At 43.0% G+C, this 23,246-nt stretch overlaps 1 protein-coding gene across 3 annotated transcripts in view; it reads right to left on the bottom strand.

Annotated features, from left to right (window-relative positions):
• Positions 1–7,870, bottom strand: part of LOC137075770 (rho GTPase-activating protein 6) — a 58,086-nt gene extending 50,216 nt beyond the window's left edge. For 2 of the 3 annotated variants that reach the window (XR_010905103.1, XM_067444717.1), the window contains exon 1: positions 7,227–7,870. Coding sequence is in view for 1 of the 3 variants with exons in the window: in XM_067444717.1 (XP_067300818.1) it covers positions 7,227–7,652 (426 nt within the window). In the remaining 2 variants the exon portion in view is untranslated. Of the gene's footprint in view, positions 1–5,588; positions 5,598–7,226 lie in introns of those variants that run through there. The other variant, XM_067444720.1, reaches the window with a different exon arrangement.
• Positions 7,871–23,246: the final 15,376 nt, after the last annotated feature.

The raw sequence follows: 23,246 nt of genomic DNA, 5'->3' as shown, positions 1-23,246 counted from the left end.
TCCTGTGTGTGATGCAGTGCCGTCTAAGGGCTGAAGATCACGGCCATCCAGTTTGGTCCACTTTGACCAAATAAGTTGCAAATTGGTCCTCCAGCTGTTCCTTATATGTACATTTACGTTTTCTGGCCTCTTGTTACCTTTTCCAACTTTTTTGGAATGTGTAGCTCTCATAAAATCCAAAATGAGCCAATATTTGGCATGACATTTCAAAATGTCTCACTTTCAACATTTGATGTTATCTATATTCTATTGAGAATAAAATATAACTTTATGAGATCTGTAAATTATTGCATTCCTTTTTTAGTCACAATTTGTATTGTGTCCCAATTTTTTTGGAATCGGGTTTGTATTACAAGAAACAGTCGCTTTCCAGAAATCAGAAGTCCAGAAGTCGCTTTCCAGAACCTGTTCTGTTCTCCTGTTCTTCGGTGGTGGATCAAACATTATGACTAAGTTGAAGACATCTTTCACTAGTCTTAAAAATTTTCCTCTTGTGGTTGGATAGCCGTCAGACCTCCGTTCATCTTCACACACACAGATGAAGATATTAGTATTGAAATCTGATGGCTCAGAAAGGCCTTCATTGACACCAATGTCATTTCCTCTCTCAAGACCCATAAAGGCACTAAAAACGTCGTTACATAGTAGGGCTGAACGATACGGACAAAATTTCATATCTCGATTTTCATGCCAGATATCTCGACTTCGATACAATACGATATGACTACGTGTTCAGTGAAAACCAAGCATTTCTCAGAAAAATAAAAAGATTTAAGCCTACATTTCAAAAATTTGTGTCGGAAAGTGTATTGTTTTTAAGCCTTTCGCACGTACGATCACACAGGTGTAATCGGTCTAGGCTGGTCCCTGGAGCAAATGACCAAGTGCATCACATGATCAACTGCTAAATCCAAATGTTGAATTTAGCCAGAGACAGGCGCGCTCAGAGCTGTCATATACCACAACTTTTCAGTGTTTTCAACCACATACTGTTTATTTTAGTTTTCAAACATATAAATTCACATAAGTACTAAAATAACTAAAACATTTAGAGTTTGTAAAATACACACTGATGTCTATGGAAGAGGTAATAATATTCCTTTTCATTATAATTCGACACGTTTTATTAATATCAGATACACACATTGTGTAAGTAACTTCAATGTTTACTCTATTCTATTCCCAGTTCACCAGCCACTTACTTTTAAGTATTTCGGGAGAAGTGGATGAATTCACATGTTGTAAACAGAGGTTGCAAATCCAATAGATCCGATTCTCTGAACTTGCGTCTGCGGCACAAACTAACACAGCAGCGCCCATCGCGCATACAGCTCAACTAACGCCATCGTTATAAAGGGGTTTAAACAACAATATACTTCCACTTGCATGTATTTGACATTCGGAATTTCAGATATTTCATGCCATAGCTAACACATTTGTGAATATTCTGAATAAAAAAGGAAAAATGACAAAAGCAGATCATCATTCACTCAGCGCTGTTGCTGCTGCGGTGTGTCACGTGACCAGCAATGGTACGTCCCCATGGAAATGCCAAAATAAATCTATGATCACGGCGGTATTTTGACCTTACTCACCAGAAGTAATGTTGCTGGGAACACTAGATGAGATTCGTCTGATATGAGGTAAAAAAAAACAAAAAAACAACACAAATACTGTTGTGTTTCTGGCAGAAAGCGATCGTTTCGTGTCTTAAGACATCAGTGTGTCTCCACGAGCCTCAGGGTTTAATATGGATTCGTATGTCTGTGTCTTTTTTCACTCTCATAGAAATACACCCCATTGACATGCATTATACGAGCAGCGGCTGAGTTAAAAATCTTCATTTGTGTTCTCCTGAAGAAACACACACACCTATGATGCCCTGGGGGTCAGCAGATAAACATCACAGGCTCATTTATGGCTGAACTATCCCTTTAAATATGTACAACCTCAAAATATATTTGGGAGCATTTGTGCGAGTGCAAATAATTGCTGAGGTTGAGATTGTCGTTTTCATTTCTCTACGAAACGTTGGATAATTACTGCACACTAGTGCGCAAAAATGTAAAGAGCTGAAGAGAGAAGATGAAAAACATTACGACAATAATGAGACATTGATTTCATACAAAAGTTGAATAAACATTTAAAATCAAGTCACTTGTAGTTTAAATGCAATATTGCAACAATGCATCTCAACTCAACAGCAACCGTGTTTCATTAATGAATTATTCAGCGCTTAAACAAATCTGTTGAGTCAAAGATTCAATGACTCACTCCTGACCGAATCATCCATTCAAATTAATTGTTTGAATAAGTGAGTCAACATTAAGACGGTCTACTGGCGGTTTAGTTTCATGTTCAAGCCTGCATTTATTTGATCAAAAATACAGATTTGATGTGAAGGAGCAACGGCTCTACTCTGAGCTCCTCCCGAGTGACCGAGCTTCTCACCATAGGGAGCGCCCGGCCACCCTGCGGAGAAAGCTCATTTCAGCCGCCTGTATCCGGGATCTTGTCCTTTCGGTCATGACTCACAGCTCATGACCATAGGTGAGAGTAGGAACGCAGATTGACCGGTAAATCGAGAGCTTCGCCTTACGGCTCAGCTCCTTCTTCACCACAACAGACCGGTACATCGCCCGCATTACTGCAGATGCTGCACCGATCCGTCTGTCAATCTCCCGTTCCATCCTTCCCTCACTCGTGAACAAGACCCCAAGATACTTAAACTCCTCCACTTGAGGCAAGAACTCTCCACCAACCTGAAGTGAGCAAGCTACCCTTTTCCGACTGAGAACCATGGCCTCGGACTTGGAGGTGCTTATTCTCATCCCAGCCGCTTCACACTCGGCTGCAAACCGTCCCAGTGCATGCTGAAGGTCCTGGTCTGAGGTTGCCAACACGACAACATCATCTGCAAAGAGCAGTGACGAAATCGCGTGGTCCCCAAACCGGACACTCTCTGGCCCTTGGCTGCGTCTAGAAATTCTGTCCATAAAAATTATGAACAGAACCGGTGACAAAGGGCAGCCCTGCCGGAGACCAACATGCACCGGGAACAAATTTGACTTACTGCCGGCAATGCGAACCAAGCTCCTGCTCTGGTCGTAAAGGGATTGTACAGCCCTAAGCAAGGGGCCCCGGACCCCATACTCCCAGAGCACCCCCCACAGGGTGCCACGAGGAACACAGTTGAATGCCTTCTCCAAATCCACAAAGCACATGTGGACTGGTTGGGCAAACTCCCATGAACCCTCCAGCACCCTGTGAAGGATATAGATCTGGTCCAGCGTTCCACGCCTGGGACGAAAACCACACTGCTCCTCCTGAATCCGAGGTTCCACTATCGGCCGAATTCTCCTCTCCAGTACCCTGGCATAGACTTTCCCAGGGAGGCTGAGAAGTGTGATCCCCCTGTAGTTGGAACACACTCTCCGGTCCTCCTTCTTGAAAAGAGGGACCACCACCCTGGTCTGCCAGTCCATAGGCACTGTCCCCAACGGCCACGCAATGCTGCAGAGGCGCGTCAGCCAAGACAGCCCCACAACATCCAGAGACTTAAGGTACTTAGGGCGAATCTCATCCACCCCCGGCGCCTTACCACCGAGGAGCTTATTAACTACCTCGATGACTTCAGCCCGGGTGATGGACGAGTCCCCCTCCGAGCCCTCAGCCTTCCAGGAAGTATTCCTTCCAACGTCCAACAATATCCACTGTAGACAGTGTTGGTAGGACACTGCTTCCCCCTCCTGAGGCGTTGAACGGTTTGCCAGAATCTCTTCGAGGCCAACCGATAGTCTTTTTCCATGGCCTCACCGAACTCCTCCCAGGCCCGAGTTTTTGCCTCCACAACTACCCGGGCTGCTGTCCGCTTGGCCTGCCGGTACCTGTCCGCTGCCTCAGGAGCCCCACAAGGCAGCCAGGCCTGATAGGACTCCTTCTTCAGCTTGACGGCATTCCTTACTTCCGGTGTGCTATTGTTTCCAACACTCATAATGAATCCTCATCTGAGAATGATTTCTGAAGGATCATGATCACTGAAGACTGGAGGAACCATCCAACATTCAGCTTTGATCACAGAAATAAATGATAATTTAAAGTATAATACATTGATAAAGCAATTATTTTAAATTGTAATAATATAAATCACAACATTAAAAAAAATGTTTTTGTATTTTTGATCAAATCCAGGCTTGATGAGCAGAAGAAACTTCTTTCAAAAACATTACAAATAGTAATGTGTCCAAACTTTGGGCCTAATATAAAAACATACACTATTGCAATTGTTTTCAGTGGAAATTAATATATGTATTTAGAAAAAGCCCTATAGTGTCTTATTACTCTAATTGAATTTATCGATCAAATTTAAGCATTTAAAATGAAAGATTAAACATACATTTAATAAGATTAGGGGAAAAGATTTGAAAGATTTTTAAATATGTCAAAACTGAACCCGATGAGAATATTGCTTCAGAATAAACACAAAAATACTACTTTTTCCAAAAAACTTTTACTTACACATGACAAGGCTTAATGTGGCTTAATATATACTTATATATGGGGCCTGACCGTTATGGTAAGGGGCGGGGCATTTCCCAAACACACTGCTCCAGCCGACCAATCAGAGCACAGTGTGCTTTTCAGAAGGCGGGGCTTCATAGAGACAGAGTTACTGACAGACAGGGAAGAGAGGAGCCGCAACAATGGAGAATATGAGGAATAATCAACATTAATTGGTCTAGTAGAGCCAGAAAACAGCAAGCATTTGAAAAAGTGCATAACAGGTTCGCATTGATTTAAAGGCACTATAAATGTATTATATTAAAAGAAAATCTGTTGTCCAAGTGTACTCTTGTAACTTGGCATTTGCAAGTAATGCTGGCTCCTGTAAGATAAATGGATTCTGAAACTGAAGTTCCTTGAGACAAAACAATTGCTGAATGACTAAATAGTGTAAACTGAATTAAAAGTTACACAAGGAAACCAGAAAGTGTCAATCCCAATACTGAAACTGGGATTCATGCTTCTAAACATCAGGCAATAAAATATATCTGCTGCCAAGACTCACAGTTAATGGATTTGAAATGCTAATGATTAACTTTAAAGTTAGTTTAGTTTAAACTGTAATGATAATCTCATTTTGAATTATCTTAAAAGTACTGTGAACGCAGGTTATATGAGCTCATATTGGTAAATAGATTATGAAATATCTGGAAAAATTCACACCATGTGACCATTTAAAGTGAACTATAAACCGTACAGTTGATTAAAGAAAACAGAAACAATGACAGACAGCCTCATTTATCATTTGCTTAGATATTTGAAAAGCATACAAAAAAAATTATTAGAGAAAATTTACCATGGTTTTATTATAGTAAAAGTGTTTTTTGGCAGATTGATTACAATTTGAATAGCCAAAGTTTTACTACAAATACCATGGTTAAACTATGGTTAGTATAGCAAAAATACGTTCATTTTGTGGTTACCATGTTTTAGCTGAGGTTTTATTTGTAGCAAAACCATCATGATGCAAGACTACATCGATGTCAACAACAACGCATTGTTTTGAGCCTTTCCCCACATTTTACCTCAGATTTGCAGATGGGAAAAGCATTGTTAATTTGTGGTTACCATGTTTTAATTGTGGTTTTATTTGTAGTAAATCCATCCCGATGGCAGACTACATTTATGTCAACAACAACAACTGCTTGTTTGAAGCTTTTCCCCCTAATTTTACCTCAGATTTGCAGATGCTGTGGGAAAAGCATTATTTGTGGTTAGTGGTTACCATGTTTTAACTGTGGTTTTATTTGTAGTAAAACCATCATGACACCAGACTACATCCATGTCAACAAAAAGTGCTTGTTTGGAGTGTGTTTTTCCCCTAATTTTAGCTCAGACATGCATATTGTGGGGCAAACATTGTTAATTTGTGCTGGTTACCATGTTTTAACTGTGGTTTTATCTGTATTAAAACCACCATGGCACCAGACAACATCCATGCCAACAACAGCATCTTATTGTTTGGATATTTTTTCCCTAATTTTACCTCAGATTTTCAGATATTTTGGAACAAATTGTTAATTTGTTGTTGCCATGTTTTGGCATGTTTTTGTTTTTATTTGTAGTAAAACCATCATGACACCAGACTACATTAATGTCAACACCAAATGCTTGTTTGCAGCATGATTTTTCTAAAATTTGCCTCAGATTTGCAGATATTGTGGGAAAAGCATTGTTAATTTGTGGTTACCATGATTTAACTGCGGTTTTTAGGTTTGTAGTAAAACTATCATGACCCCAGACTACATCCATGTCAACAACTGCTGGTCTGGATCCTTTTCCCCTAATTTTACCTCAGATTTTTAGATATTGCTGGACAAATATTGTTAATTTGTGGTTACCATGTTTTAACTGTGGTCTATTTGTAGTAAAACCATCATGACAGACTACATCCATGTCAACAACAACTGCTTGTTTGGATCCTTTTCCCCTAATTTTACCTCAGATTTGCAGATATTGCTGGACAAACATTTTTTATTTGTGGTTACCATGTTTTAACTGAGGTTTTATTTGTAGTAAAACCACCCTGACACCAGACTACATCCATGTCAACAACAACTGCTTGTTTGGATCCTTTTCCCCTAATTTTACCTCAGATTTTTAGATATTGTGGGACAAGTATTGTTAATTTGTGGTTACCATGCTTTAACTGTGGTCTATTTGTAGTAAAACCATCATGACAGACTACATCGATGTCAACAATACTTGTTTGGATCCCTTTTCCCTGGTTTTACCTCAGATTCGCAGATATTGTGGGACAAACATTGTTAAAACATGGTAACCACAAATTAACAATGTTTTTAAACATCATGACACCAGACTAGGATGTTATCAACAACTGCTTGTCTGGATCCTTTTCCCCTAATTTTACCTCAGATTTGCAGATATTGTGGGACAAATATTGTTAATTTGTGGTTACCATGTTTTCACTGTGGTTTTATTTGTAGTAAAACCATCATGATGCAAGACTACATCGATGTCAACAACTGCTTGTTTGAATCCTTTTCCCCTAATTTTACCTCAGATTTTCAGATATTGTGGAACAAACATTGTTAATTAGTGGTAACCACTTTTTTTTTGTACAACAATCATGACGCCAGACTACATTCATATCAACAACAACTGCTCATTTGGAGCGTGTTTTCTCCACACACAAAAATTACCTCAGATTTGCAGATATTGTGGGAGACAGCATCCGACGGAGGCAACTTTCTTTGAAGCCACTTTCTCGGTGAGAAGATGTTGCTTGAACCAGAGAGGTTGAGCGATAAATCCCTGGACGCGTTGCGTTTGATACTTCTGTGGTCGAAATGAACGCTGGAGATCGACGAGGCGTCGGAAGACGTCGATAAACTCGACGAAGAAAGTCGCTGTTTCAGCCTGGAGTCCTCAGGAGTCGTGTGATTGTTGGTAAATCCAGCTGCGGAGCTCGAGAAGCGCTGAGCGCTATTGGCGTCCGCGGGCGTCGCGCCGTTCCTCATCAACGCAGAATCCAAACTACGAGTCTGTCGTAGTCTTCTTTTGGCGATAGTTTTGGAGCTCGACGAGGAGCAGGAGAAGACGCTGTTTAACAGCCCCTGTGCGGACATCCCTGCGATATAACGCCCCAAACGCAAACCCCATGTGAACGTGACTGACTGAACAACTAGATGTCTCTCAGGTGAAAATGTGATTTGTGTGTTTTATCAGAAATACATATCCTCTCGTCCATCTCTGCTGTATTTGCCTGCAGATAAACGAGGATGTTTCCACTGTTCAAGCCCAAAAAGCGCGTCAGTGAAGTTTCTCAACTGCATCTCTGAACGCTCCCGCCCTCTTTCTCCCGCGCTCCGTCAAAAAGTGACTATAACTGAGGTATAAACCTTTACTATTTTCATTAACTGACCCTGTCGAGTAAATTTTAAAGGGGAGTCTGAAATAATTTGTGAATTTATATGATCTTTTTTGATCATATAAATATAAATATCATATAAATATGATTCATTTATGGGTGTTTCTGCAACTACGGGCACTTTTGACTATCCCAATTTTTAAAAAATCAACCTTTTTGAATTTATATTTTAACCATCATGGTCTGTAATACACATAACAATGTACACAAAATGTAATGTAGTCGTTAAGATTTTAATCTGGAACATGTTTATTTTTTATGTTTTTGGGGTCATCTTCTTAAAAAGTGTCCTTACCGCAACGTTACAATAACGTTCATTTCATACATTTTCCTTTATTTGTTTCAAAAAAAAAATATCATATTTAAATAGCTTTTTCAAATTTTACACAGTTTTGTAAATACTGATATAAAAATGATAATATACAAAATAGGGAATTTCATGTTTTTTTCTATGCCATGTAAAAAATTTACAGTAACCTTAGATGTCAATTGTCTCCATACGCACAAAATTTAACATTTTTTTTTTGTAACAGATTTTGCAATTTCAATGTGTAAATCATGTCAGCTTAAGTGTTAAAATATTTTTTTTGCAAATGAAAATGTAAAAAAAATAGAAAAAGAGCAGTGCTGCGGTAATGACATCTTGTGTCGGTAAGGACACTGTTAAAGTGCCACGAAATCAAAAACAGGCTAAAGAACAACAGTAAAAGAAACAGGTATTGCATGCAAGATACTGCAAAACTGCTACTAAATAACTCTTTTAATTAACTCTTTTAACTACTTTAAAAACATTTACATTTAATCATTTAGCAGACGCTTTTATCCAAAGCGACTTACAAAAAAGGGGAGAGTAATAGAATCAACGAAACAAACAAGGCCAACAACCTGTAAGAGCTGTAAGAAGTCTCAGTTAATTAGCACAGTACACTATTTTTTTTTTTTTTTTTTTTGGGACAAACAAACAAAAATTAATGGATAGTTAAGTGCTAAAAACATTGTCTCCTAAAGTTGATGCTGCACAAACCTTAGTAATAAAATAACACAAACCCATAGCACTAACAACATCTCACCACTACATTTTTTCTCATTAATGTACACACAGCACCCCATAATGTCAGAAAAACACAGATTTGTTGAAATTTTTGCAGATTTATTAAAAAAGAAAAACTGAAATATCACATGGTCCTCAGTATTCAGACCCTTTCCTCAGTATTTAGTAGAAGCACCCTTTTGATCTAATACAGCCATGAGTCTTTTTGGGAAAGTTGTTCACACCTGGATTTGGGGATCGTCTGCCATTCCTCCTGCAGATCCTCTCCAGTTCTGTCAGGTTGGATGGTAAATGTTGGTGGACAGCCATTTTCAGGTCTCTTCAGAGATGCTCAATTGGGTTTAAGTCAGGGCTTTGGCTGGGCCATTCAAGAACATTTTAAGGGTCATTGTCTTGTTGGAAGGTGAACCTTCGGCTCAGTTTGAGGTCTTGAGCGCTCTGGAGAAGGTTTTCGTCCAGGATATCCCTGTACTTGGGCGCATTCATCTTTCCCATTTTCCCTCGTCGTCCTGTCCCTGCAGCTGAAAAACACCCCACAGCATGATGCTGCCACCACCATGCTGGTGATATTTTTCTCCACACATACCGCTTAGAATTAAGGCCAAAAGTTCTATCTTGGTCTCATCAGACCAGAGAATCATTATTTCTCACCATCTTGGAGTCCTTTAGGTGTTTTTTTTAGCAAACTCCATGCAAACTTTCATGTGTCTTGCACTGAGGAGAGTCTTCCGTCGGGCCACTCTGCCATAAAGCCCTGACTGGTGGAGGGCTGCAGTGATGGTTGACTTTTACAACTTTCTCCCAGCTCTGCATCTCTGGAGCTCAGCCACAGTGATCTTTTGGTTCTTCTTTACCTCTCTCACCAAGGCTTTTCTCCCCGATAGCTCAGTTTGGCCAGACGGCCAGCTCTAGGAAGGATTCTGGTCATCCCAAACGTATTGCATTTAAGGATTCAGGAGGCCACAGTGCCAAGTGGAGCAGAAATATTTTTGTAACCTTGGCCAGATCTGAGCCGTGCCACAATTCTGTCTCTGAGCTCTTCAGGCAGTTCCTTTGACCTCATGATTCTCATTTGCTCTGACCTGCACTGTGAGCTGTAAGGTCTTATATAGACAGGTGTGTGGTTTTCCTAATCAAGTCCAATCAGTGTAATCAAACACAGCTGGACTCAAATGAAGGTGTGGATCAAGGATGATCAGAAGAAATGGACAACACCTGAGTTAAATATATGAGTGTCACAGCAAAGTCTCTGAATACTTAGGACCATGTGATATTTCAGTTTAGATTTTTATAAAAATCTGCAAAAATGTCAACAATTCTGTGTTTTTCTGTCAATATGTGGTGCTGTGTGGACATTAATGAGAAAAAAATGAACTTAAATGATTTTAGCAAATGGCTGCAATATAACAAATACTTTCCGTACCTACTATAATATATATATATATATATATATATATATATATATATATATATATATATATATATATATATATATATATATATTTCAGTACTAATACTGTCATTTAATTTAAAAAGAATGTAAAGTAAACCTTGAATTTGTCTCTACCGCGACACAAGGTCTTTACCGCAACACCTAAATTTGCTGCGGTAAAGACATGTTGCGGTAATGACATTTTTGCTAATATTTTAGCTAATTGCAGCTAGCAAGGCCTACTACATTTGTTTTGACTCTTAGCATCTTAATATACAATAATTCAACAGTAATTTACATTTATTTTTTGAATGTAGTCCAAAATACACAGTTATTAAGCTGAATGGTAAGGACGCACAATAAATACTAGAGCAGAAAAGATCATGTTTACCTTATTTTTTTGGCATCTTCTGAGTGAGGTAGTGTGGTGGCCCAGTCTGTCAGCAATGTGCTCAAGTGATAATTTCTGTTTCTATAAAAACTAGACTTGTTTGTGTTTGATGACATTTCATAATAAAAGTTTTTTTTCATTGTTGCGGTAAGGACTCAAAAGTGTGGGACAGGCACATTTAGTTTAAAAAATCATAAAAATGATCAGTAAATAATACAAATAATTTTAAGATGATTTAAATGAATCTGTATATTAAACAAGTCCATTTGAAATAATATCAAATTTTAATTAAATTAGCTTATGTTATGTATCTGAACATTGAAACCACAGGTGTGGGACACTAACAAAAATGGTGTTTTGAGCTATAAACGCTTCATAATATTATATTAAATCACATTACTCAGTAATTATATTTTTTGTCAAGGTGTGTAATGGCACTGTGAATATATTTATAAAGCATTATATGACAAATTTTAACATAAATCTAAAATTTCACTGCTGGGACTTAAAAGTGCCCGTAGTTGCAGAAACACCCTTATATGAAACAAGACAAAAATACTAAGAAAGAAATGCATTTTTTGCTGTGCTCCGTTGATATCAACCACTTTGATGCGTCAAAAAGTCCATGAAGGGATTGTATATCGAATGAATCGAGCAGTTGAGTCCAAATTTTCTGAAGAGAAATTAGAATTGCAATTTAGGCTTTTATTTATGTACATTTACATTCTCAAGGATGTACACATGACCTGCGAGAACCAATGAGGTTCATTCTCGTGTTACGTGTCAAGTTTGATCTTCAGCGAGAGCCAATGAGGTTTGTTCTTGTTACGCGTCACGTTTGCTCTTCGGCAAGAGCCAATGAGGTTCGTTGTCGTGTTACGCGGAAGTTTGTTCTCGTGTTACGCGTCACGTTTGAGCTTCGGCGAGAGCCAATGAGGATCATTCTCGTGTTACGCGTCACGTTTGAGCTTCGGCGAGAGCCAATGAGGTTCATTCTCGTGTTACGCGTCACGTTTGAGCTTCGGCGAGAGCCAGTGAGGATCATTCTCGTGTTACGCGTTACGTTTGAGCTTCGGCGAGAGCCAATGAGGTTCATTCTCATGTTACGCGTCACGCGTCACGTTTGAGCTTCAGCGAGAGCCAATGAGGTTCGTTCTCATGTTACGCGTCACGCGTCACGTTTGAGCTTCAGCGAGAGTCAATGAGGTTCATTCTCGTGTTACGCGTCACGTTTGAGCTTCGGCGAGAGCCAATGAGGATCATTCTCGTGTTACGCGTCACGTTTGAGCTTCGGCGAGAGCCAATGAGGTTCATTCTCGTGTTACGTGTCACGTTTGAGCTTCAGCGAGAGTCAATGAGGATCATTCTCGTGTTACGCGTCACGTTTGAGCTTCGGCGAGAGCCAATGAGGATCATTCTTGTGTTACGCGTCACGTTTGAGCTTCGGCGAGAGCCAATGAGGATCATTCTCGTGTTACGCGTCACGTTTGAGCTTCGGCGAGAGCCAGTGAGGATCATTCTCGTGTTACGCGTTACGTTTGAGCTTCGGCGAGAGCCAATGAGGTTCATTCTCATGTTACGCGTCACGTTTGAGCTTCAGCGAGAGTCAATGAGGATCATTCTCGTGTTACGCGTTACGTTTGAGCTTCGGCGAGAGCCAATGAGGTTCATTCTCGTGTTACGCGTCACGTTTGAGCTTCAGCGAGAGCCAATGAGGTTCGTTCTCATGTTACGCGTCACGCGTCACGTTTGAGCTTCAGCGAGAGCCAATGAGGTTCATTCTCGTGTTACGCGTCACGTTTGAGCTTCGGCGAGAGCCAATGAGGTTCATTCTCGTGTTACGCGTCACGTTTGAGCTTCGGCGAGAGCCAATGAGGTTCATTCTCGTGTTACGCGTCACGTTTGAGCTTCAGCGAGAGCCAATGAGGTTCATTCTCGTGTTACGCGTCACGTTTGAGCTTCGGCGAGAGCCAATGAGGTTCATTCTCGTGTTACGCGTCACGTTTGAGCTTCAGCGAGAGTCAATGAGGATCATTCTCGTGTTACGCGTCACGTTTGAGCTTCAGCGAGAGCCAATGAGGATCATTCTCGTGTTACACGCTACGTTTGAGCTTCAGCGAGAGTCAATGAGGATCATTCTCGTGTTACACGCTACGTTTGAGCTTCAGCGCGAGTCAATGAGGATCATTCTCGTGTTACGTCTCACGTTTGAGCTTCAGCGAGAGCCAATGAGGATCATTCTCGTGTTACGTGTCATGTTTGAGCTTCAGCGAGAGTCAATGAGGTTCATTCTCGTGTTACGCGTTACGTTTGAGCTTCAGCGAGAGCCAATGAGGTTCATTCTTGTGTTACGCGTCATGTTTGAGCTTCAGCGAGAGCCAATGAGGATCATTCTCGTGTTACGCGTCACGTTTGAGCTTCAGCGAGAGTCAATGAGGTTCATTCTCGTGTTACGCGTCACGTTTGAGCTTCGGCGAGAGCCAATGAGTTTCATTCTCGTGTTACGCGTCACATTTGAGCTTCAGCGAGAGCCAATGAGGATCATTCTCGTGTTACACGCTACGTTTGAGCTTCAGCGAGAGTCAATGAGGATCATTCTCGTGTTACACGCTACGTTTGAGCTTCAGCGAGAGTCAATGAGGGTCATTCTCGTGTTACACGCTACGTTTGAGCTTCGGCGAGAGCCAATGAGGATCATTCTCGTGTTACGTGTCACATTTGAGCTTCAGCAAGAGCCAATGAGGATCATTCTCGTGTTACACGCTACGTTTGAGCTTCGGCGAGAGCCAATGAGGATCATTCTCGTGTTACGCGTCACATTTGAGCTTCAGCGAGAGCCAATGAGGATCATTCTCGTGTTACACGCTACGTTTGAGCTTCAGCGAGAGCCAATGAGGATCATTCTCGTGTTACACGCTACGTTTGAGCTTCAGCGAGAGTCAATGAGGGTCATTCTCGTGTTACACGCTACGTTTGAGCTTCGGCGAGAGCCAATGAGGATCATTCTCGTGTTACGTGTCACGTTTGAGCTTCAGCGAGAGTCAATGAGGATCATTCTCGTGTTACACGCTACGTTTGAGCTTCAGCGAGAGTCAATGAGGGTCATTCTCGTGTTACACGCTACGTTTGAGCTTCAGCGAGAGTCAATGAGGGTCATTCTCGTGTTACGTGTCACGTTTGAGCTTCAGCGAGAGCCAATGAGGATCATTCTCGTGTTACGTGTCACGTTTGAGCTTCAGCAAGAGCCAATGAGGATCATTCTCGTGTTACACGCTACGTTTGAGCTTCAGCGAGAGTCAATGAGGGTCATTCTCGTGTTACACGCTACGTTTGAGCTTCAGCGAGAGCCAATGAGGATCATTCTCGTGTTACGTGTCACGTTTGAGCTTCAGCGAGAGCCAATGAGGATCATTCTCGTGTTACACGCTACGTTTGAGCTTCAGCGAGAGTCAATGAGGGTCATTCTCGTGTTACGTGTCACGTTTGAGCTTCGGCGAGAGCCAATGAGGATCATTCTCGTGTTACACGCTACGTTTGAGCTTCAGCGAGAGTCAATGAGGGTCATTCTCGTGTTACGTGTCACGTTTGAGCTTCAGCGAGAGCCAATGAGGATCATTCTCGTGTTACACGCTACGTTTGAGCTTCAGCGAGAGTCAATGAGGGTCATTCTCGTGTTACGTGTCACGTTTGAGCTTCAGCGAGAGCCAATGAGGATCATTCTCGTGTTACGTGTCACGTTTGAGCTTCAGCAAGAGCCAATGAGGATCATTCTCGTGTTACACGCTACGTTTGAGCTTCAGCGAGAGTCAATGAGGGTCATTCTCGTGTTACACGCTACGTTTGAGCTTCGGCGAGAGCCAATGAGGATCATTCTCGTGTTACGTGTCACGTTTGAGCTTCAGCGAGAGTCAATGAGGATCATTCTCGTGTTACGCGTCACGTTTGAGCTTCAGCGAGAGCCAATGAGGATCATTCTCGTGTTACGCGTCACGTTTGAGCTTCAGCGAGAGCCAATGAGGATCATTCTCGTGTTACGCGTCACGTTTGAGCTTCAGCGAGAGTCAATGAGGATCATTCTCGTGTTACACGCTACGTTTGAGCTTCAGCGAGAGTCAATGAGTTTCATTCTCGTGTTACGCGTCACGTTTGAGCTTCAGCGAGAGTCAATGAGGATCATTCTCGTGTTACACGCTACGTTTGAGCTTCGGCGAGAGCCAATGAGGATCATTCACGTGTTACACGCTACGTTTGAGCTTCGGTGAGAGCCAATGAGGTTCATTCTCGTGTTACGCGTTACGTTTGAGCTTCAGCGAGAGCCAATGAGGTTCATTCTTGTGTTACGCGTCACGTTTGAGCTTCGGCGAGAGCCAATGAGGATCATTCTCGTGTTACGCGTCACGTTTGAGCTTCGGCGAGAGCCAATGAGGATCATTCTCGTGTTACGCGTCACGTTTGAGCCTCAGCAAGAGTCAATGAGGTTCATTCTCGTGTTACGCGTCACGTTTGAGCTTCAGCGAGAGTCAATGAGGTTCATTCTCGTGTTACGCGTCACGTTTGAGCTTCGGCGAGAGCCAATGAGGTTCATTCTCGTGTTACACGCTACGTTTGAGCTTCGGCGAGAGCCAATGAGGTTCATTCTCGTGTTACACGCTACGTTTGAGCTTCGGCGAGAGCCAATGAGGTTCATTCTCGTGTTACACGCTACGTTTGAGCTTCGGCGAGAGCCAATGAGGTTCATTCTCGTGTTACGCGTCACGTTTGAGCTTCAGCGAGAGTCAATGAGTTTCATTCTCGTGTTACGCGTCACGTTTGAGCTTCGGCGAGAGTCAATGAGGTTCATTCTCGTGTTACTTGTCACATTTGAGCTTCAGCGAGAGCCAATGAGGTTCATTCTCGTGTTACGCGTCACGTTTGAGCTTCGGCGAGAGCCAATGAGTTTCATTCTCGTGTTACGCGTCACGTTTGAGCTTCAGCAAGAGCCAATGAGTTTCATTCTCGTGTTACGCGTCACGTTTGAGCTTCAGCGAGAGTCAATGAGGTTCATTCTCGTGTTACGCGTCACGTTTGAGCTTCAGCGAGAGCCAATGAGGTTCATTCTCGTGTTACGTGTCACGTTTGAGCTTCAGCGAGAGCCAATGAGGATCATTCTCGTGTTACGCGTCACGTTTGAGCTTCGGCGAGAGCCAATGAGGATCATTCTCGTGTTACGTGTCACGTTTGAGCTTCAGCAAGAGCCAATGAGGATCATTCTCGTGTTACACGCTACGTTTGAGCTTCAGCGAGAGTCAATGAGGGTCATTCTCGTGTTACACGCTACGTTTGAGCTTCGGCGAGAGCCAATGAGGATCATTCTCGTGTTACGTGTCACGTTTGAGCTTCAGCGAGAGTCAATGAGGATCATTCTCGTGTTACGCGTCACGTTTGAGCTTCAGCGAGAGCCAATGAGGATCATTCTCGTGTTACGCGTCACGTTTGAGCTTCAGCGAGATCCAATGAGGATCATTCTCGTGTTACGCGTCACGTTTGAGCTTCAGCGAGAGTCAATGAGGATCATTCTCGTGTTACACGCTACGTTTGAGCTTCAGCGAGAGTCAATGAGTTTCATTCTCGTGTTACGCGTCACGTTTGAGCTTCAGCGAGAGTCAATGAGGATCATTCTCGTGTTACATGCTACGTTTGAGCTTCGGCGAGAGCCAATGAGGATCATTCACCTGTTACACGCTACGTTTGAGCTTCGGTGAGAGCCAATGAGGTTCATTCTCGTGTTACGCGTTACGTTTGAGCTTCAGCGAGAGCCAATGAGGTTCATTCTTGTGTTACGCGTCACGTTTGAGCTTCGGCGAGAGCCAATGAGGATCATTCTCGTGTTACGCGTCACGTTTGAGCTTCAGCAAGAGTCAATGAGGTTCATTCTCGTGTTACGCGTCACGTTTGAGCTTCAGCGAGAGTCAATGAGGTTCATTCTCGTGTTACGCGTCACGTTTGAGCTTCGGCGAGAGCCAATGAGGTTCATTCTCGTGTTACACGCTACGTTTGAGCTTCGGCGAGAGCCAATGAGGTTCATTCTCGTGTTACACGCTACGTTTGAGCTTCGGCGAGAGCCAATGAGGTTCATTCTCGTGTTACACGCTACGTTTGAGCTTCGGCGAGAGCCAATGAGGTTCATTCTCGTGTTACGCGTCACGTTTGAGCTTCAGCGAGAGTCAATGAGTTTCATTCTCGTGTTACGCGTCACGTTTGAGCTTCGGCGAGAGTCAATGAGGTTCATTCTCGTGTTACTTGTCACATTTGAGCTTCAGCGAGAGCCAATGAGGTTCATTCTCGTGTTACGCGTCACGTTTGAGCTTCGGCGAGAGCCAATGAGTTTCATTCTCGTGTTACGCGTCACGTTTGAGCTTCAGCAAGAGCCAATGAGTTTCATTCTCGTGTTACGCGTCACGTTTGAGCTTCAGCGAGAGTCAATGAGGTTCATTCTCGTGTTACGCGTCACGTTTGAGCTTCAGCGAGAGCCAATGAGGTTCATTCTCGTGTTACGTGTCACGTTTGAGCTTCAGCGAGAGCCAATGAGGATCATTCTTGTGTTACGCGTCACGTTTGAGCTTCGGCGAGAGTCAATGAGGATCATTCTCGTGTTACGTGTCACGTTTGAGCTTCAGCGAGAGCCAATGAGGATCATTCTCGTGTTACGCGTCACGTTTGAGCTTCAGCGAGAGTCAATGAGGATCATTCTCGTGTTACGTGTCACGTTTGAGCTTCGGCGAGAGTCAATGAGGATCATTCTCGTGTTACGTGTCACGTTTGAGCTTCGGCGAGAGTCAATGAGGATCATTCTTGTGTTACGTGTCACGTTTGAGCTTCGGCGAGAGTCAATGAGGATCATTCTCGTGTTACGTGTCACGTTTGAGCTTCGGCGAGAGTCAATGAGGATCATTCTTGTGTTGCGCATCACGTTTGAGCTTCAGCAAGAGCCAATGAGGATCATTCTCGTGTTACGTGTCACGTTTGAGCTTCAGCGAGAGCCAATGAGGATCATTCTCGTGTTACGTGTCACGTTTGAGCTTCAGCGAGAGCCAATGTGGTTCATTCTCGTGTTGTGCATCACGTTTGAGCTTCAGCAAGAGCCAATGAGGATCATTCTCGTGTTACGCTTCACGTTTGAGCTTCAGCAAGAGCCAATGTGGTTCATTCTCGTGTTGCGCGTCACGTTTGAGCTTCGGCGAGAGTCAATGAGGATCATTCTCGTGTTACGCGTCACGTTTGAGCTTCGGCGAGAGTCAATGAGGATCATTCTCGTGTTACGTGTCACATTTGAGCTTCAGCAAGAGTCAATGAGGATCATTCTCGTGTTGCGCATCACGTTTGAGCTTCAGCAAGAGCCAATGAGGATCATTCTCGTGTTGCGCATCACGTTTGAGCTTCAGCAAGAGCCAATGAGGATCATTCTCGTGTTGCGCATCAAGTTTGAGCTTCAGCAAGAGCCAATGAGGATCATTCTCGTGTTACGTGTCACGTTTGAGCTTCAGCGAGAGTCAATGAGGATCATTCTTGTGTTACGTGTCACATATGAGCTTCGGCGAGAGTCAATGAGGATCATTCTCGTGTTGCGCATCACGTTTGAGCTTCAGCAAGAGCCAATGAGGTTCATTCTCGTGTTGCGCATCAAGTTTGAGCTTCAGCAAGAGCCAATGAGGATCATTCTCGTGTTGCGCATCACGTTTGAGCTTCAGCAAGAGCCAATGAGGATCATTCTCGTGTTACGTGTCACGTTTGAGCTTCAGCGAGAGCCAATGAGGATCATTCTCGTGTTACGTGTCACGTTTGAGCTTCGGGGAGAGCCAATGAGGATCATTCTCGTGTTACGTGTCACGTTTGAGCTTCGGCGAGAGCCAATGAGGATCATTCTCGTGTTACGTGTCACGTTTGAGCTTCAGCGAGAGTCAATGAGGATCATTCTCGTGTTACGTGTCACGTTTGAGCTTCAGCGAGAGTCAATGAGGATCATTCTTGTGTTACGTGTCACATATGAGCTTCGGCGAGAGTCAATGAGGATCATTCTCGTGTTACGCGTCACGTTTGAGCTTCGGCGAGAGCCAATGAGGTTCATTCTCGTGTTACACGCTACGTTTGAGCTTCGGCGAGAGCCAATGAGGTTCATTCTCGTGTTACGCGTCACGTTTGAGCTTCAGCGAGAGTCAATGAGGATCATTCTCGTGTTACACGCTACGTTTGAGCTTCGGCGAGAGCCAATGAGGTTCATTCTCGTGTTACGCGTCACGTTTGAGCTTCAGCGAGAGTCAATGAGGATCATTCTCGTGTTACACGCTACGTTTGAGCTTCGGCGAGAGCCAATGAGGTTCATTCTCGTGTTACGCGTTACGTTTGAGCTTCAGCGAGAGTCAATGAGGATCATTCTCGTGTTACGCGTCACGTTTGAGCTTCAGCGAGAGCCAATGAGGTTCATTCTTGTGTTACGCGTCATGTTTGAGCTTCAGCGAGAGCCAATGAGGATCATTCTCGTGTTACGTGTCACGTTCGAGCTTCGTCGAGAGCCAATGAGGTTCGTTCTCATGTTACGCGTCACGTTTGAGCTTCAGCGAGAGCCAATGAGGATCATTCTCGTGTTACGTGTCACGTTTGAGCTTCGGCGAGAGTCAATGAGGATCATTCTCGTGTTACGCGTCACGTTTGAGCTTCGGCGAGAGCCAATGAGGATCATTCTCGTGTTACGTGTCACGTTTGAGCTTCGGCGAGAGCCAATGAGGATCATTCTCGTGTTACGCGTCACGTTTGAGCTTCAGCGAGAGCCAATGAGGATCATTCTCGTGTTACGCGTCACGTTTGAGCTTCGGCGAGAGCCAATGAGGATCATTCTCGTGTTACGCGTCACGTTTGAGCTTCAGCGAGAGCCAATGAGGATCATTCTCGTGTTACGTGTCACGTTTGAGCTTCGGCGAGAGCCAATGAGGATCATTCTCGTGTTACGTGTCACGTTTGAGCTTCGGCGAGAGCCACTGAGGATCATTCTCGTGTTACGTGTCACGTTTGAGCTTCAGCAAGAGCCAATGAGGATCATTCTCGTGTTACGTGTCACGTTTGAGCTTCGGCGAGAGCCAATGAGGATCATTCTCGTGTTACGTGTCACGTTTGAGCTTCGGCGAGAGCCACTGAGGATCATTCTCGTGTTACGTGTCACGTTTGAGCTTCGGCGAGAGCCAATGAGGATCATTCTCGTGTTACGTGTCACGTTTGAGCTTCAGCGAGAGCCAATGAGGATCATTCTCGTGTTACGTGTCACGTTTGAGCTTCAGCGAGAGTCAATGAGGATCATTCTCGTGTTACACGCTACGTTTGAGCTTCGGCGAGAGCCAATGAGGATCATTCTCGTGTTACGCGTCACGTTTGAGCTTCGGCGAGAGCCAATGAGGATCATTCTCGTGTTACGTGTCACGTTTGAGCTTCGGCGAGAGCCACTGAGGATCATTCTCGTGTTACACGTTACGCTTTAAGCTTCGGCGAGAGCCAATGAGGATCATTCTCGTGTTACGTGTCACGTTTGAGCTTCAGCGAGAGCCACTGAGGATCATTCTCGTGTTACACGTTACGCTTTAAGCTTCGGCGAGAGCCAATGAGGATCATTCTCGTGTTACGTGTCACGTTTGAGCTTCAGCGAGAGCCAATGAGGATCATTCTCGTGTTACACGTTACGCTTTAAGCTTCGGCGAGAGCCAATGAGGATCATTCTCGTGTTACGTGTCACGTTTGAGCTTCGGCGAGAGCCAATGAGGATCATTCTCGTGTTACGTGTCACGTTTGAGCTTCGGCGAGAGCCAATGAGGATCATTCTCGTGTTACGTGTCACGTTTGAGCTTCGGCGAGAGCCACTGAGGATCATTCTCGTGTTACGTGTCACGTTTGAGCTTCAGCGAGAGCCACTGAGGATCATTCTCGTGTTACGTGTCACGTTTGAGCTTCAGCGAGAGCCAATGAGGATCATTCTCGTGTTACACGTTACGCTTTAAGCTTCGGCGAGAGCCAATGAGTTTCATTCTCATGTGCCGAGCAGGTTCAGTTGAGCTTGTGTTTATGTTCGCTGATACATTTTTACATATGAATAAAAGCTTGTCGTCGCTTTTTGAAAATTAAGAGTTTACGCGTTGTAATTTTAAGTTCTATAAGCACATGAGGGCTTTTTACAGTTCAGAATCATTACAGTAATTATGATATGGCATGAATGCATCTATTATGGTACACTTATGGCTCAAGTCATTTCTGTCGGAGCAAGATGGCTTTTTAAATGTTGGATGGCTTTTTTTAGGTTTTTAAACTATTTGTACAAAATGAAGAACAAAGAATAATGTGTTTGGCTTTTTTCTTAATTCATGAAAGCACTGCAAACTTTTTCGCTTCATATTATATTGTTATATTACAAAGCTCTCATAGTTTAAGCAGACAATTGGCTTATTTTGTTGTAAATAAAAAAAGCCTGACAATGTCACTGTTAAATACCTACAAGTATTGTGGTTTTCATAACGTTTCTGACTGACACGCCTCAACTCGTAAACTCTTGGCTTAAAGAAAAGCCTGAGCTTTTGCACTCCAGCACGACATGACTTGGCTTTTGTGGAAACTGAAACCTTGTTTAAACTTAAAGATTAAAAGAGTTTGTAGGATTCCCGGTCCCGACCAACTTTTCTTGGACCGAGAGTTGAAAATATGATGTTGAATGTATTAATATAGGTTATTTGAGAAATTAAATATGCCTATTTTTCATAAATACTCCACATTATTGGACTACACTTCTTAAAATACTACTTTAAAATGTCAAACAACATAAAGCAGCTTACAAGTAGAAAATTAATCTTCTTGTTGTTAGATCAGAGATCTAGACTGAACTTTTTACTACTAAGAGCCAAAATCAAACTACAAAATATCTTCTTTTACGTTCAACAACACAAAGGGCCCTATCTTGCACCCAGCGCAATTGACTTTGTACACCGCCGCATGTGTCATTCCTATTTTGCACCCGCGCAAAGCGCGCTTTTCCCTCCACAGAAGCACGTCGCTAAACTAGTGAATGAACTTGCGCTCCCTGGGCGGTTCAGCGCAAAAAAGGAGGCGTGTTCCGACGCAAACAATCCCTGGAGCTATTTTGCTGTTCCGTTAAACAGTTGCGCCACTGACCAGAAAAAACCCAGTCTAAAGTCAGGGATCAGACCTGTTTGCCCAATAGTGGCCAGACATAACTGTTTATAAGGACATCTGACATATTGGTTTGTCCGTCAAGAACCAGGAAAAAAAATCGACTGAAAAACTGAAAAACTGTTTAACCGACGCTCTTTTGGGTGGGTTTCTCCATCCCCATACAACACAACTCCTCTGTCTTTCACTCCCTTACGAAAGGAAAATATATTTACCAATATATTAGTTGAAATATATTTTAATATATTGTAAATATATTGAATAATATATTGAATAATATATTGATGGTATTATAAAATATATTATATATTCATATAATATAGTGCAAAATATAGTACAATTGATTGCCGCTTTCAATATATTGCAATATATTGAAAGATATAAATATTAATTCCCATATATGTGAATATATTGCCTAATGTATTGCATGAAATTTTCCAATATTCTGCAATATATTTTTGTTTCGTAAGGGCTGCTCTTACAGGAACATCAGTCTCCTCGGCTGTGAACCGCTCCTGGCGTGCGTCTGGTAAATACGCCATAATAATAGCAATCCATAAGGGAACTTGCGCAGCTGCTTTTAAAGGGAATGTTGGATGCCGCTCTGATTGGTTTATTCACGTTACGCCCCAACCACACCTATGAATAATGAAGCTACTTCAGACCAACCCATTTTAGATTTGCGCCGGGGGCAAGAGCCATTTATCCCGCCGGGAAAATAGCACCAGCGCCGAGACCCGCCCACAAAGTTACTTGAGCTCCGCGCTTTGACACTTGCGCTTCAGATCGTTAAAATAGGGCCCAAAGAAACTCGTTTAGGTTTACAAAATGTTGACAGAATTCTTCTTCCTGTCATTCCAATTGAACTTCCAACCCATGAGTTAAAAGAAAGCCAATTCCATCCGTCCGTCCGTCTATCCATCCGTCTGTCTGTCTATCCATCCATCCATCCATCCATCTGTCCGTCTATCCATCCAACCATCCATCCGTCTATCTATCTATCTATCTATCTATCTATCTATCTATCTATCTATCTATCTATCTATCTATCTATCTATCTATCTATCTATCTATCTATCTATCCATCCATCCATCCGTCTGTCCGTCTATCCATCCATCCGTCTGTCCGTCTATCCATCCATCCGTCTGTCCGTCTATCTATCCATCCGTCTGTCCGTCTATCCATCCATCCGTCTGTCCGTCTCTCTGTCTATCCATC

This window comes from Pseudorasbora parva, chromosome 5 (genome assembly GCF_024679245.1).
Source record: "Pseudorasbora parva isolate DD20220531a chromosome 5, ASM2467924v1, whole genome shotgun sequence".
NCBI lineage: Eukaryota > Metazoa > Chordata > Actinopteri > Cypriniformes > Gobionidae > Pseudorasbora > Pseudorasbora parva.
The sequence above is the reverse complement of the archived record's forward strand: the minus strand, read 5'-3'. Positions and strand labels throughout refer to the sequence as shown.